This window comes from Merops nubicus, unplaced genomic scaffold (assembly GCF_000691845.1).
Source record: "Merops nubicus isolate BGI_N331 unplaced genomic scaffold, ASM69184v1 scaffold51644, whole genome shotgun sequence".
Taxonomy (NCBI): domain Eukaryota; kingdom Metazoa; phylum Chordata; class Aves; order Coraciiformes; family Meropidae; genus Merops; species Merops nubicus.
The window spans coordinates 1-15,292 of NW_008603220.1; the positions used below are offsets into that span (position 1 = coordinate 1).

General features: G+C 40.4%; 1 protein-coding gene across 1 annotated transcript; it reads left to right on the plus strand.

Moving 5' to 3' along the window:
• Positions 1-874: 874 nt before the first annotated feature.
• FKTN (fukutin) lies at positions 875-13,711 on the plus strand (the record flags this gene model as incomplete). Its single annotated transcript, XM_008938580.1, has 8 exons — positions 875-934; positions 2,721-2,924; positions 4,288-4,565; positions 5,601-5,733; positions 7,355-7,484; positions 8,596-8,729; positions 9,664-9,788; positions 13,498-13,711. Coding segments are annotated over 8 exons (1,278 nt in total), but the record flags the coding sequence as incomplete, so codon positions are not given.
• Positions 13,712-15,292: the final 1,581 nt, after the last annotated feature.

Sequence of the window (15,292 nt, forward strand, 5' to 3'; positions counted from 1 at the left end):
GCGCCGTTTATCGGTTGCGGGTTTTGCAACAGTGGTGAAAGAAAACTCGGATTTTTCCGCAGTTGTCTTAGTGCTTTGTGATTCAGCCGTCAGAATTTCCCAGAAGTGGTGGATTAAATTCTGCTTTTATACCACCCGTGGAATGTTTTTCTGGGTGTGATTTTCTGTAAGAAAAAGAGGTAAATGTCACTTAATGAAATGCTCTGGGTTTTTCTGGCCTCAGAGTTAACAGCTGCAAAAAACAACGTGGATTATATTTCTAGGGAAGCACAGGTCTCAGGTTCTCAGACTTGGTTTTATTTTGATGAGGACATTCTTAATAAATGGAGGCAATATTAGTGTTAGGTGGTACTGCTGCCTTTGGCTTCTTTCTTACGGTTTCTGACTGAACAACAAGGCTGTGAATGAGAAATTCCCGATACTTTTGAAAAGCAGAAAGCTGAGCCACTAACTGCCGTGGCTTTATTATACAAATACACTGTCTTTCAAATTCTCCAGGACTACGTCTGGGAAGACGGAGGCATAGTCCTGCCGTCTTTCCCCCGGTGTTATCTCTCTAGCAGTGTTTGTGTTTGTCATCTTCCTGTTCTACATTTAGTGATGTACTGGTTTGGAAACCTGAGGCGTGCTCATGCAGCCCTTGCATGTCCCCAGGGCTGGAGTTGTCCTTCTAAATTCACTAAGCCAGAGCAGTGGTTTATGGTTTCACGTTCGGTGTGGCAGTCGAGTGACCAGAGGCATAACCACAGCCATCATTATGAAGTCCTAGCTCGATAAATACCCCTGAACGCCCTGTTAAGAAATGCTAAGAAGGGATTCAAGTAAAACTTTTTTTCTTTTCTTTCCCCTTCCCCCTCCCCTTCGGTTTTGATAGAATGGAGCAGTGTTTTCCAAAGTCAGAGGAAGCCAGTCAGGCCAAGGCGGCACGAGATGGGTACGTACAGCGTCATGGGTTCATACAGCCCTTCTGCAGTTGCAGAGAACGCACACAGAGTTGCAGACTTGGGGCCCAGCTCTCTTCTCTCCTCACTGGGGATTTTTTTTGGTTTTAAGGACTAAGAGATACTTTCTTGCCTTGAGTAGAGTTAAAAAATCCCTTTAAAACGGAATTGAGAAACAGCATTATAATGTTTTAAGAAGCAAAACTTGTTTAAGTTTTGATCCAAGGTTTTGTGTTTTTTTCAGAGTATTGAAAAAAATGGCTTATTTAACATGCAGCTTGGTTTGATAGTAAAAGAATTGGCTGCAGATCTCAAATCACAAAGCACCTCTTTGCTTGCTCCAGTTCTTTGCCCTGCTGCTCAGTATTTTATATTGCTTGGTTGTGCTGGTCATGGAGCTCTCCACAAGGAGGAGGTTGTTACATCTTCGTGTTCACCGACTGCTGTATTCCAGCATTCAGACACAGTGCTACGAGTGCCATTGGAGACTTGAAATTAGATTTTTTTTTTTTTCTTTGTGTGTCTTGCTCAAGGTTTTCAGGATTGGATGCAGCTAAAACATCCTGTTGGCCTCAGGGAATCAAAAGCTCAGTTATGATATTTGTAGTTAGCCCTTGTTTGGAACGCTTTTAGAAAAGTCCTTTGTTAACACATCTAGTGGAAAACCAGCACAGGTGGTTAAAGAGAATGTTTCACTGGCACCTGGCTGCTTTGTCCTTTGGATGCAATATGATAATGTTGGTAGTTGGGAAAACAGCCATTTAAATGTGCTCTGCTGAGCAAGAGGAAGTGTGCTCTGATGAAGAGCTATTCTTGGGGCTAATGCAAACCAGCTGCTTGTTTGTGCCAGGAACACCTCGCTATTCTTGGAGGTGACACCCCTTGAGCTAAGAGATCACTAAGATCTAAGAAATCAGTAAGAGAGCACCCTTGCTTCGGGCTGTACAGCACAGGTCATGCTGCTGCCTACATTTCTGCCCTCACATTGTTCCTTCTCTCTGAAGCCAGAGCCTTGTGCCAAAATTGGAGCTTGGACTGTGGAGTCTGGTTGAACAGACTCAGCAGTTAGACAAGAGGAAGGTTCAGTTAGGAAGTCAGGGTCACCTTGCTGGGCAGGTGGCTTAGGCAGCAGGATGTTGTTTTCCTTGGTCACACCTATTCTAGAAACCTTGAGAGGTAACAGACATAAAGCACAACAGTGCTGTTCTAAGCAAGTATTTTTGATTAGAACAAGTACTTTTAAATCATTAAATTTAACAGTTAAATACAGGAATTACATATTTGGTACCAGGATGGCTATGACTTCTGTAAGTGGCTTCTGTGTGCTATGGATGTTTAAATGTACTTTATTAAAATTCTGTATTGAGTCAAGAATGACATCAGCTAGCTCCCTCACTCATAGATACATCACATCTCATCCAGTTGATTCAAGTGCTTTCAAACTCAGCCTAGAGCTGGAAAAAATCTAGAGTTCAGTTTAGAGCCTGTTCTCAAGTCTAGCACTCTAAAAGTTGGAGTGCTTTAACTTGTAGAAGGTTCTCACTGAAGCTGAGATGTTTCTACACTAGTCTTAGAGACCTGGAAGGCCTGAGAGCAGCCTCTTATTCTGAAAGAGAAAGTCTGAATTTCCACAATTGTTCATGGAAGTAAAGTGCACACTCAGATGATGTAGTAGAAGATACAGTTTCCTTCTGTGAGTGGGTTGGCTTTTTTTCCTTATGGCATTTGTATGCTTAAAGATGGTGTTTCTAACTTAGAGTTGTATCCTCTGTCATACAGCATGTGGTTAGGAAGTTCCTAGGCTTAACAGCCAGTCACAACATACAAGTGTACTTGATTGATCCTTTGATTCTGGGACTGCTCGATAAAGACATTGAACAGATCAGAAGTTCTCCCGATGGCCCTAGTCCAGAATGCAAGTACTTTTGTGCTCCAGGAGACTTCACTACATTTGCACTACTGGACAAAATGTGGAAACATGAAGTAAGTGCCTCTTCTTCAGTTCACCTTTGTGTGTAGTAATGCATTCATCTCTTCTGTGGTTTTATGGCATGGTGCTTTCGTGTTTGTATTGAGGCCTCTGAATTCACTGTGTGGAGATCTTGTAAAGATATTGGTAGAGGAAACTCCTTTTTTGAAAGTAAAAATTATCTAAGCACTGGCCTGGATATATTGAGTAATTTGCAGATAACTGGAAGTTTTTAGAAGCTGTCTGCCAATATTCATAAACTCTCGTAGCAGGAGGCCGTGCCAAAAACAAGACAGTGGTCTGTTGGGAAAGGAGGAGAAGAACTTCAAGCCTGTAACGTACATACAGCCATAGTAAATCTTGAATTTAGGGATCTATCGAGGGAATGTAGATATTGATGTGACAAAGCTGGAAAGATTATCGTAGTCTGCCGATTTATGTTTCTTTTAGTACACCCTAGTACTTAACACCATTTTAATTTGTCACTTAGTGCATTGGTATCTCTACTTCTTTTTGTCTTTTGAGTTTTTTTTTAATTAATGTGTTAAGAATAAGAATAGAGGTGTAGCGTGCGATGAAGGACGAAATGGAATCCCAGAGTAGTTCATCAATTAAGTGCCATCTGGAAATGTTTATTAGATTAATTTATAGCGACTGAAGATACCAGTGACAAACAGCTTGCTTTTTTTTTTTTTTTTTTAAACAGCTGTAAAGGATTTACTGAAACTGAGAATGAGGTTGTGTGGCAGCACATTATTATAAATCCATCTCCCCATTCCTTTGTGTCTCATTGATAATATCTGTGGCATCTAGAGAAGCAGCTGATATACCTATATAAAACAATTCAAGGGAGATAATTGGAAGGGTCTTCAGATGCTGATCGATTCTTTTCTTACCAGACAGAGTTTCTGCCCCTTTCTCTATGGAAATAGAAAGGCCTGTTACATAGTGTGATGTTTGGTGAGATTTAGACAAATATTTATGTACATCATAAAAGGAGATTTGCAGTAATCTCTTTTTTTTTTTTGTATTAGTGGTATCATTATTCAAGGATTTAGGAACGCCAAGTTTGGCACAAGAAAAATTTCAGAGGACAGTTTGAGAGTACAGGGAAGAGTTCTGTGGCAAGAAGCAAACCTAGTCCAAGCATGGCTCATAACATTTATTTGTTGTTTTATTGAATAGTTTGGGAGACAAAATTTAAGAAGGAACTACAGCGGTTGGAGTTGCTTGTAGTTGCTGATCTGGAAGGTCTTGGATATTTTTGAGTAGTTCGTGCTTAAGTCTGATTAGAAAATGAAAATGGGAAATCAAGTCAGTTAATAATAAACGTGTAATTTTGGTTTCTCTACTCTCCCTCCACACCCCCCTTTTTAGGTGGGCCTTTTTAGAACTGCTGAGAAAATGGGGTTCCAGTGGCTAAAGATTATAAATAAGGACCCTCGTTTGGATGGAATGGATGACTTGTCTGGGACTGAAATTCCTTTGCACTACATATTTAAACTAGCATCTCATGCCATCCACCTTGTGGTCTTCTATGAGAGGAGCGGCAATTATCTCTGGCACGGCCCTTTGAGACTAAAGCAACACATGGACAGGAAATTTGTGCCTTTCCGGAAACTCCACTTCGGTCGCTACCCTGGGGCGTATGAAAAGTGAGTTCAAGCCAGAGGAGGCAAAAAGCCATAACTGGCACTCCCAAAATAACTTCTTTCTCCTGTATGGCTGATAGGTATTTGCGGTGTATACAAAAGCTGAATGCAGCTATTGAATGTTAAGGGAAAAGGGGAAGCAACAGAAATAATTCAGTAGCAGTCCAAGTAGTCAGTGTTGAAGAACATGAGTAAAGAGAGGCAACATTTGTACCACAAAGATCTGTGCCAACCGTTGTGTCTAAACTCAGGCTCTAGGTAATGTTGAGCGGACTCCTTTCTTGCCTAAACGTTTGAATTGGTGTTGTTATTTGCCCGTAGTCTTACATAAGGCTGTTGTAAGTATCTGCCTTTTCCTAAGATACTTCAAATAGCAGTATTTCAGGAAATAACAGGTCATGACAGATTTGTAACTATTTTCAAATCCAAACACACACCACTAGTCATTGAGAACAGTGTTCCTGTAGGGTATGTGTATACGCCATAAATCAGAGTAAAACAGCCAGACTCTTCACAGGTCAAAGTAAATCTGTTTTAACTTTTTCCTCAAAATTGACACCGTTCTTTCTTCCTTTCAAAGCATGGAACCTGTACCAGCTACATGCCTAAACATTTCAAGCCAACTGTATGAGCTGTTAAATAGCATGTTTCATTCATTGTGAAGGCTGAACAATTTTTAAATGTTAGATGCAAATGCCCTCAAAATACAGGGTAAAATTTGGTTCTGAAGTGCATCCAGACAACTAAATGAAGAGCCTGAATTTTCAAACATGCTGAACAACAACTCTGAACAAATTCAGGGCAAGTCATGAGTCAGTAGAAAGAAATTGGTGATGTGGGCTTGTAGGCATAGAACTTCTTAAACAGAATTTTTGAAGTGTATAGGGAATTTGTTGAAGCTCAGTTTTGGGTATCTGTGAAGAGAGCAGTCAGGGCCAGTAGCATGCATCAGGATTTTAACCTGAGCAGGAGGAAAAAGTGGCTTGCGGTTTGTAAAGAAGTTGAATGGGGTAATGTGTCATCTTTCTTTTCTTGCAGGCCAGAACTTCTGCTTGTTTCCATTGATGACTTAAAAATTCAAATTCCAAAAAATCCATCCACTTTTCTAGAGGAGATGTTACACTCTAGGTTTCTTGAATGTAGGTACAGAGAAGCTCGGGCTTTCTTTCAGGTTAGTGGTAATTGGGTGGTGTCTTGAGATGTTACATGTTTTCACTGACTGACCAAAATATGCAGTTAACATTTTCTTACCCAGATGGGAGTGTTCATATACCTAAAACTAAAAACAGCCTCGAGGCTCAATCAAATCTGAGTTTAGTAAGTGACAATAAAGGTAAAACTTTACCTGAAAGTCATGGTCTGTCTTTTTACCTTGTGAGCGCGTTTTTTTTTTCCATTTTCCAAAACTTTGAAAGGAACAGGTAGCCAACAGTTACTCTACAGTTCTCACATTGTTACTGTTAAATAGCTTTCATGTTAATAAGATTAAGATATTGTGTATCTTTGTGGTTAAAATTTTTCTTTGTGGCAATTCTCTGAGTAGTAATCCATTTTATATTCCTTATAAGTGCGCTGCAGTTACACGTTTCCTAGGTCAGTTTATTTGAAATGGTGTGTTCATTCCAAAACTACTTATTTAATTGTTTTTTGACCATGTAAGCCAATGTGTTCACCGCTATTTGGAGCATTATTTTTAGAATATTGCTACCTTATTTAGGAGATAGTAGAAAACTTGCTGCTGCAGGATGGGAGAGCATTCTGTCCTAGCTTGAAAAGGACTGAGATATGAAGTGGTCAGGAGTTACCACAGTTCAGACTGGAGTCAGAATCAGGTCCCTGGATTTCAGATATCTCCGATTTTGTTTCGTGGAAGGGGAAAAAAGATGTGAGAGGTTCCGTTCTTCAGACATTCGAGGTCTTGGGGAAGGGAGGACCATTCTTTTTGAGTCCATGTAGCTCCCCATATGTGTTGCAGGATGCTTACTGTACCCAAAGGGTACCTGTGTGTTGTCCCCTCACCTGTAAAGGACAGAAATTGTAAGCATGCTCCACATGAGCTCTAAAACCTCCAGGCTGTAATTGCCACAGGCAGAGAAAACGTACCTCAGAAAGCTTTCTGAACTTTGCTGAAGCTTTGAGGTTGTAATGAGCAGTTCTTCTGAAGACTGTTTGTTGTCCAGGAACTCTTAATGAAATCGGTCGTGAGGCTGAGTGGAGTGTTGTTCCTGTGTGTGATTTGGTAACGTCTGCCCAGAGTGGAGTGCTGGTTTTGGCTTTGCGTTAACAGAAGATCTTGCCACGGTTGTCACTGGAAGATGGGCATGATTTTCTGTTGACTGTTTCTGCTCTGTGGCAGAAGTTGTCAACATCCACTTGTGGCACTTGGTGGCGCCAAATTAACTAACGTGCTGCCAGAGGCAGCTGGTTCTGTCCCTGTTGTCCCCCTGGACTCTGGGTATTGGCTTCAGCATGGGCAGGACTTGTGTTCTTCTATCCTACTGCCCAGGGCTGAGAATCAGCATGTCTAATGCACATATTCTTACTCTATTTTACTGTGACTTTATGTTCTTCTAGTTTGGAAAAACTGAAGATTGATGTTTCAGAATTTTAAATTGTAACCTGTCATTCTAGTGCATGTTCTCAAACCGGGCTGTGTATGTGAAAAGAGATCCTGCTCAGATACTATTTAAGCTATTTAAGTAAAGTTTTAAAGGTTTTTTTTTTCTTACAACACTGAAAAATGAAGGGACAAGTTTGCTCTCTGACAAGACCTTGCTTACTCTGCCTTCCAGCTGTATCCTGATGATGCCTCTCTTGATGCAGTGGAGTTCAGAAAAAAAGCAAAGGCTTTGCTCCATCTGGCTGCCTTGACACTGAATACTTTAGGAGTAAAGTTCTGGCTGAGCAGTGGAACGTGTCTTGGTAACGTATTTGTGTTATGATTCATTTTTAAACTCATCTGAAATTTTCAGCCTTTCATCCTCTGTGGTTTTGATGTCCGCTTAGGTGAAACGTGTCATGTTGGAAAGTAATATGTGGCATTAGTTGTGTTGAAATAGGCTTTCTTGCTCCTGACAAAGTGCTTTTTCTTTAGAAACCAGAGCCTTGGACATGCTGAGCAAATTTCCAGTGAAGCATTTAATGTTTTTAGCAATTATCTGTGTTCTGTTCACCACCGCTTAGAAAGTAATCAGCAGTTCCCTAAATTGTGTGACCTGGAATTTGCTGAAATGCTAGTTGAAAAACACAGTGATAGGTACATATATCTGCTGTCCGTGTAGACTCTCACCTGTTATTTTTTTTCTGTCCTTGCAGTTTGGTGGTTTCCACTGACTTACAAAATACAGTTTGCATTTATTTATTTTTAAACACATCCTTTTAATAAAATGTCATCCTATTAGAGTAGGTACTGCAATTTTTTGATTCTGCTGAAGATGGAAGTGGTATCACTGGTGAAGATTATTTTATTAGCAAAATAGATGGTAAAAATTTGTGTGTACACATTTGACTTGTATTTGCTTAGTCCTAGGGAGTATAATTTTATGAATTAACAGTTACTAAAAGCTGCTTTAATGAAACAGGCAACAGGATGTCCCACTTCTTGTCTTAGTGTTCTGTAGTAATGATGGAAAGATGATGTAGGTAATAATTAAAATAATAGTGTCAAATTAAAAGCACACCTGTAGCCCTGTAACTTCATTACTGATTAGATTAGGACCAGATCAAGAATATTTTTTCTTTAAAGGCATTTAGATTAGAAAGCTGAAGATGTGTTATCTCTGAAAGAGTGTTTTCTATCTCATTCTTGGCCTTCTGGATGAAAGAACTGGCTGTAAGAGCAGTAAGTTTCTTTCAATGTGGTTAATTTCATAGCAGAGAAAGGTAGAAGTATTGTTTATGGGCTCATCCAAAGATCTCTGCCTGGGGACCTTGTGACAGTTCACTTTTATGTTACTTTTGTTCTGTTGGTACATCTCATGTGTTCCTGAATTAACTAGTTTGTTTTTTCTTTTCCTTTTTTTTTTCCCCTTAGGCTGGTATAGACAGTGCAATGTCATTCCTCACAGCAAAGATGTGGATTTGGGAATCTTTATAACAGACTACAAAGCAGATATCATTCCAGCCTTTCAGAAAGCAGGGTTACCACTGAAGCACAAGTTTGGCAAGGTACATAGATAAGAGACAATTTGCTTATGTGTTTTTTTTGGTAGGTTCATAAGTACAGCTCCAGATCACTTAGGTAGAAGTGGGTGTCTGAATCTCCTCGGCAGATGTGTACTCATTAGGGCTTTACTTAATCCTATAACTTTGTTGATTTTTGTGTGTTCTCTTGGACAGTGTGAGAGAAAATATCCTTCCTAATAGCTTCAGCCCTGATTAGGGAGTCTGAATTCCACCTCAGAAGAAGTTTTCAGGAAATTTTAAAAGGGTCTAATCTGTGTCAGTGGTGCTAGAACCAAGGTAGGATTTAGCCTTATATGTAGAGACTGGATGGGCCTTATCGTTGGGAGGATTTGTGATAGCTCTAAGATTATCTGTAGCCCTGTATGTAAAACTAACAGAAAAGGAAGGATAGCCTGAGATGGGCATTGGGCTTGTTCGTTATTAGCTTCTGTAGGTCTTTATTTAGCTTTTCCAGAGTGTAGGCTGCAGAATGCTAGAGAAAAGAAAACAAAGGAGTATGGAGGTTCAGCCACAGTTCAAGTGATACTTCATTACTGTTCCTAGTGAGTGTTTTATGATAGGGGAAGTGTGTTAACTGAAGACAGTTACTAAATCACGTGTTTGTTCTCTGAGATTATTTTGCTTGTGGCAAAACACAGAGAGATGATGCTGAAGCTTTTGGGGCTGAAAGGAGGAAAGAGAAGGTAGTCCCACTGAGATGCAGAAAATTTCCAGTGTTCTCAAGGCATAAAAAAAAAAAAATTAAAAAAAAAAAAAAAAAAAACAAAAACCCATAATTGCAGAATTAGTGTATTTTCTTCTGTTAGGATAGGAATCACTGCATACCAGACCAAAATACCTCTGTCTTCTGAAACCTGCTTACATAAGTAGCCTTGCATTTTTATGAGTATATACACCGTATATTTTTGTCTTGCAGGTAGAAGATAGCTTGGAGCTTTCTTTTCAGGGAGATGATGTGAAACTTGATATTTTTTTCTTCTATGAAGAGGATGACCACATATGGAATGGAGGAACTCAGGCTAAATCTGGCAAGAAATTTAAGTATGAACTGGATTTGTACCTCTAAAAGGAAAGAAATTGAATAAGTTAAGTGTTTAGCGTTGGCATTTTGTGTGTCGTGTGTGCCTGACGAAGTGTGGGTTTTTTGGGGGAAGAGCAGTTATCAGAGGACAGTCAGTGGAGATTTTGCACTTTGAGGCCAGAGAAGTGGAAAGAGAACAGTACTATGCCGTACTGGAGAGGGGCTGGCCTTGTCAAGTGTCAGTTCTCTTGTGTAGTCAAAAACAGTGCTGGAGTATCATGTGTCAAGCAGATCTTATCTGGACTGTGACAAGCGCTGAGGTAAACAGCTAAGATGAGAAAAAAAAATCTTAAAACTGTGCTTCTTGCACAAGCTATTTTTTGATGCAGCCTAGGGTGTGATTGGCCTTCTAGGCTGCTGCCGCCCACTGGTGGCTCATGTCCAGCTTCTCATTTACTGGTACCCCCAAGTCTTTTTCCAATGGACCGCTCTCTAGCATGTCCTCTCCCAGCCTGTTCTGGTAATGCTGGTTGCCCCTCCCCAGGTGCAGCACCCTGCACTTTGCCTTGTTGAACTTCATGAGGTTCACCTGAGCCCACCTTTCCAGCCTGTCCAGGTCCCTCTGGATGGCCTCCTGTCCCTCTGGCATGTCATCTGCACCTCCCAGCTCAGTATCATCAGCAGACTTGCTGGGGGTGCACTCGGTGCCACTGTCTGTGTCATTGATGAAGATGTTAAACAACACCGGTCCCAGTACGGACCCCTGAGGGACACCACTGGTCACTTTTGCCCAGCTGGACATCGAGCCATTGACCACTACCCTCTGGGTGTGACCATCCAGGCAGTTTCTTACCCACTGAACAGCCCACCCATCAAACCCATCTCTCTCCAGCTCAGAAAGGAGGATGCTATGGGGGACAGTGTCAAAGCCCTTGGCAAAGTCAAGATAGATGACACCCACAGCTCTTCCCTTGTCCACTGATGCAGTTGCTTCATTGTAGAAAGCCACCAGGTTGGTCAGGCAGAAGTTACCCCTGATAAAGCAGTGCTGACTCTCTTGAATCCCCTCCCTGCCCTCCATGTGCCTTAGCATTTCTTCTAGGAGGATCTGCTCCATGATCTTCCCAGGCACAGAGGTGAGGCTGACAGGTCAATAGTTCCCAGGATCTTCCTTTCTACCCTTTTTAAAAGACTTAGCATGCTTGATCTGAATGCTTGCAAAACCAGAATGACTGTCCATTTTGCTTAGTCGTCGACCCTTTCAAGATTCTGGGGGAAGGTAAAGCAAGGAGGTCAGCCAAAAGAGAAGTGATTGATCATGCCGAATCCTGTGTCCACTTTAGCAATTTTGAAGGATTCTCACTAGCTGTGTATATGGTATGGGAAGAGCTATTAGTTGCTACTAGATCATCACAGATCATCAATGATCAACCCCTCTGGTCCACCCTTGTGGTATCCCACCTGCAGTACCGTGTTCAGCTCTAGGGCCCCTGGCATAAGAGGAGCATGGACCTGCTCAGGTGGGTCCAGAGAAGGGCCATAGAAATGATCAGAGGGCTGACGCACCTCTCCTATGAAGAAAGGCTGAGAGAGTTGGTGTTGTTCAGCCTGGAGAAGAGAAGGGTCTGAGGGAACCTTACATCAGTTCTCCAGTACTTAAAGGGAGCCTATGGGAGAGGTGAGGAGGGGCTCTTTGTGAGGGAGTATAGTGATAGGATGAGAGGTCTCATTTAGTCTCTAATTGTTCATTAGTCATTTTTAGTCTCCAATTCTTGGAGTTCTCATTTCTAAACCCTAAAAGTCTTGCTATATGGTTTGGATTTTCATATACATAATTACTTCCTCAGCACTGCAGATGCAAGCATGTACATCTTCCTAGTCTTGTCCTGGAGTCAGAGACATTGAGACCTCCTATTTGTTTATAAAATAAATGCTGGAAAGTTGCATTCGTTAGCAGAGGAGTAGTATTTACAAAAACTGAATCTGGGAATCAAATCTATACTGTATGCTTTAATGCTTAAAATGAGTTGTAGTTTCCTATATGTCTAGAGGGCTTTGCGTAAGCATAAAATCTTCAGTACTTTTATGTTCAAAGATTGATGAGACCAAAACTGAAAGAAAAAATGGCGAGTGGTGTTAGTACAAGACACATACATACAAGTGTGTATGTGTGTAGTCTCATCCCAGCCACGTGGGATCAGCAAACAGTGAGGAAGGATTCCTGTAGTGTGAAGCGTCACTGAAAGCTACATTTTTGGTTGGTGAATGTAAACATTTGATTTTAATAATAGTTATATAATTATTTTTGTGAACTTTCCAACGGACTTTATAATTTGCAGAATAGTTTATCTAAATTACCCATTCCTTCCCTTCAGAATTGTTACGCAGGGTTCACTCTCTGGAGGATGTGTTATTTCAGTGGTTTGCTGACAGCCTTTCCAATATGCACATCCACTGCAGTTCTGATAGATGAATGATTCTCTGGATTAACAACAGCTGAATAGCTATTTAGTGATCCACTAATAAAGTTTGTTTACCTTTATTTCAACTTGGTAGATGGCATTTTTTTGCTTTTTTGTTTAGCTTAGGCTAGCAGTCTCTGGATAGTTATCCAAAGGTGCTTGATCACTTTATTACTCTGCCCATCCATTTAAAGATGCGTAAAAGCAAGCTTGTTTTATTTTCTGATGCTATGTGAATGTTTGCTCAGCGCTTAGAAAGCTTAGAAATAAAATTAATTTTATGCTTAGAGGAGCACGTGGGGCTTCTAGTTCATGCAGAAGAACAAATCTTTTAATGTTCCTTTTCAAAAGGTCCAAGTGCTTATTGGTTTCATTTTAACCTGTAAAAAGGAATTTAAAGTTCACTTTTTAACTCTGGAAGGCTTCACAGCTTCGGAAGTAGGAGTGACCCTTTGCAGGAATCTTACGTAGACTTTGGGTATTGTTTAACACTTCAGCTCTGATGCTGTGCTCCTAGAGGATGTCATTCTGATCAGACTCTTAAATTTACCTGTGAACTTCCCTGGTGTAACTGTACTTACAGGTAGGGCTTATGTTGGCCCTTCTACAGAAAACAACAGATACAGAACAAGGTCAGTTTGGTAGAAGAAGTTGGTTTTGAAATTTGAATGGGCTGAGAAGCTTTCAGAATGTGCAGGTGGGCAGCTGTATCTGAATTCTGTGCAGCTGCTCCATCTCTGGCACCATACTTATACATGGGTACTGAAGGGGAATTGCATTATTTATTTGGTAAGATGGAAGAAAGGTAAAAACTTGTTTTTAAAAAAGGCATGACTCATAAGAAAGTATTTCATTCTGCTTTTATCAAACCCTCCCCTGCCAAATAACACGTATCATCCTCTTGACACCCTTCTAAATAAGGTAACTGTTAAATCCAGTGTGTAAATGGAAAAGTAGAGACAGGGGCTGAGTTATTCCCTATATGTGGCAGAATGATATGAGAGCAAGCAGAAACGGAATTAGAAATGCTCCTTCCTAAGAACATGTGGCAAGCAGTAACCAGCTACTGTTGATAATAAACAGTAATAACCCCTGTCCAGTACATAAATAATATTTAATAGATGAGAAGCTATGAAATAAGAAAAAAGTGCCTGAGGTGTAGCCTAAGGTGCAGCCAGTTGCTGCAGCTGCTTGCTTTCTCCATCAGTTGATTTAGAGGTTCCTTTCAGCCTTCTGCCAGTCACCATGTTCTTTGGTTACGACACAGGTATCTCTTCCCAAAGTTCACTCTGTGTTGGACTGAGTTTGTAGAACTCAGGGTACACGTGCCCTGCGAAACCCTTCAGTACGTTGAAGCCAACTACGGCCCAGACTGGAAGGTTCCTGTGAAGATGTGGGACTGGAAGAGCTCACCATCCAACGTGCAGGACAATGGTGTCTGGCCCGTCGATGAATGGGATGACGTCATTCAAATCTACTGACCACCTGACAGCTAAAAGATCATGCCTGCTAGCATTGAAGTGTTGGTTTGTAATTTCCAATTTCCAAAAGGCATTCAAGATCCATTCCTTTTGTAATCTCTCATCTGTTTCCTAAGGAGACATTTACTTTTTTTTTTTTAACAGATTTGGTTTTTTTCTACCGTCATTATGCATTTTTCAGGTAGTTAATAGAAAAGATTAAAGGCAACTGAAGAGAAGGGAAGCTGGAAAAGAAGCTGTGCAAGAGGAATAGAGGAGAAATGTTGCAGTAAACCTATGAGCACTTGACTGTTTAAATGCAAACAGTGGCCCAGGTGGCTTAGACTTTCTTGGGGTCATTAAAACCTTTGGACTGTTCACTTGCCAAGCTTAAGAGACAGATAGGATGGAAGAGTCCCAGAGATGTTCCTCTTTTTTCAGAGGAGGTACTGTGAATAATCAACTTCCAAACACCAGAGTGTTGCGAGTACCTCAGATGTGCTTCATTTGAGACTGAAATATTGCTACGATATGCAGCAGGTTGTTCTTGGGAGTGGAATGTTCCCATTAGACAGAATGGGTGTGACCCAGCTGCTTGACATGTAGGGGGTGTTGGGTAACAGTGTAGTACTAAATGAGGGGAAGGAGAAGCTATCCATGTCGGACATCTTACAGTAACAGCAGGGTTTTTCCTGAACTGGCCACTGCCTGCAGTTTTATGATGAGGAATGTTATCTGTTGGTTTTGAATTTCTTTTTTTTTTCCTAAGAACATGAATGTGTATTTGGTAGGGAAGTCTTTCCCATGAAAAAGGTAAATATTCTGGGTTTGATGTCCCAATTACTATGTTCTCTATGTAAAAATCTTGACTAAATTTTAGAACATTATAGCTATTCCTGCTTTCTTCCAAGTAGATAAAAATGGAGGTATAGATTTTTCTGTTTAACATAGGCTCACAGAAGTCTCAGAGAATTGCAGCTCTTTAAATGTAAGCAGAAGTGTATACAAGTACCAGGTGTTATGTCAAATTTTCAGTATCATAATGTCATTTACTTGGTAAACATTATATCATATGGGATAATTTCTCAGGTAGAATGATTTTTTTTTCCTTAAAATGAAAAAAAAAACAATGTCATTTTGGGTTTTTTTTTGTGTTCAGAACTGTTGTTGTCATGAACTTGTTTAGTAATGTATAGTAAGCCTGTTAAGTTTTTTTGAATGTTAAAGACAAGATACTATCAGAAGATTATAATTCTCTCAGATTTTTAACTTTGTAGATGGAAAGACTAATGGAAAAAAAAAAAAAAGGCATGTCCTTGAAAGGGAAGATGTCTTAAGTAATTGATTATACCTGTATGTTTTTCTTCAGGTTAAGGTGTTTTCTCTTCAGAAGACACAGGTATATATTTAACACCAATTAAAAGGAATGTCTAATTTGCAGCTGGAGGTGTTGTTTCATGCTTTGTTTTCTCATCTTGGGCAGAATTTAACACGCTTTATTGCAGTTACTGTGCCATAACACAGAGAAATGTGTCGATCTGTTTCTTGTACCGCTTATCAACTGTCTGGAGCTTTTGTTTTTCAATGAAGACACTTAGACAC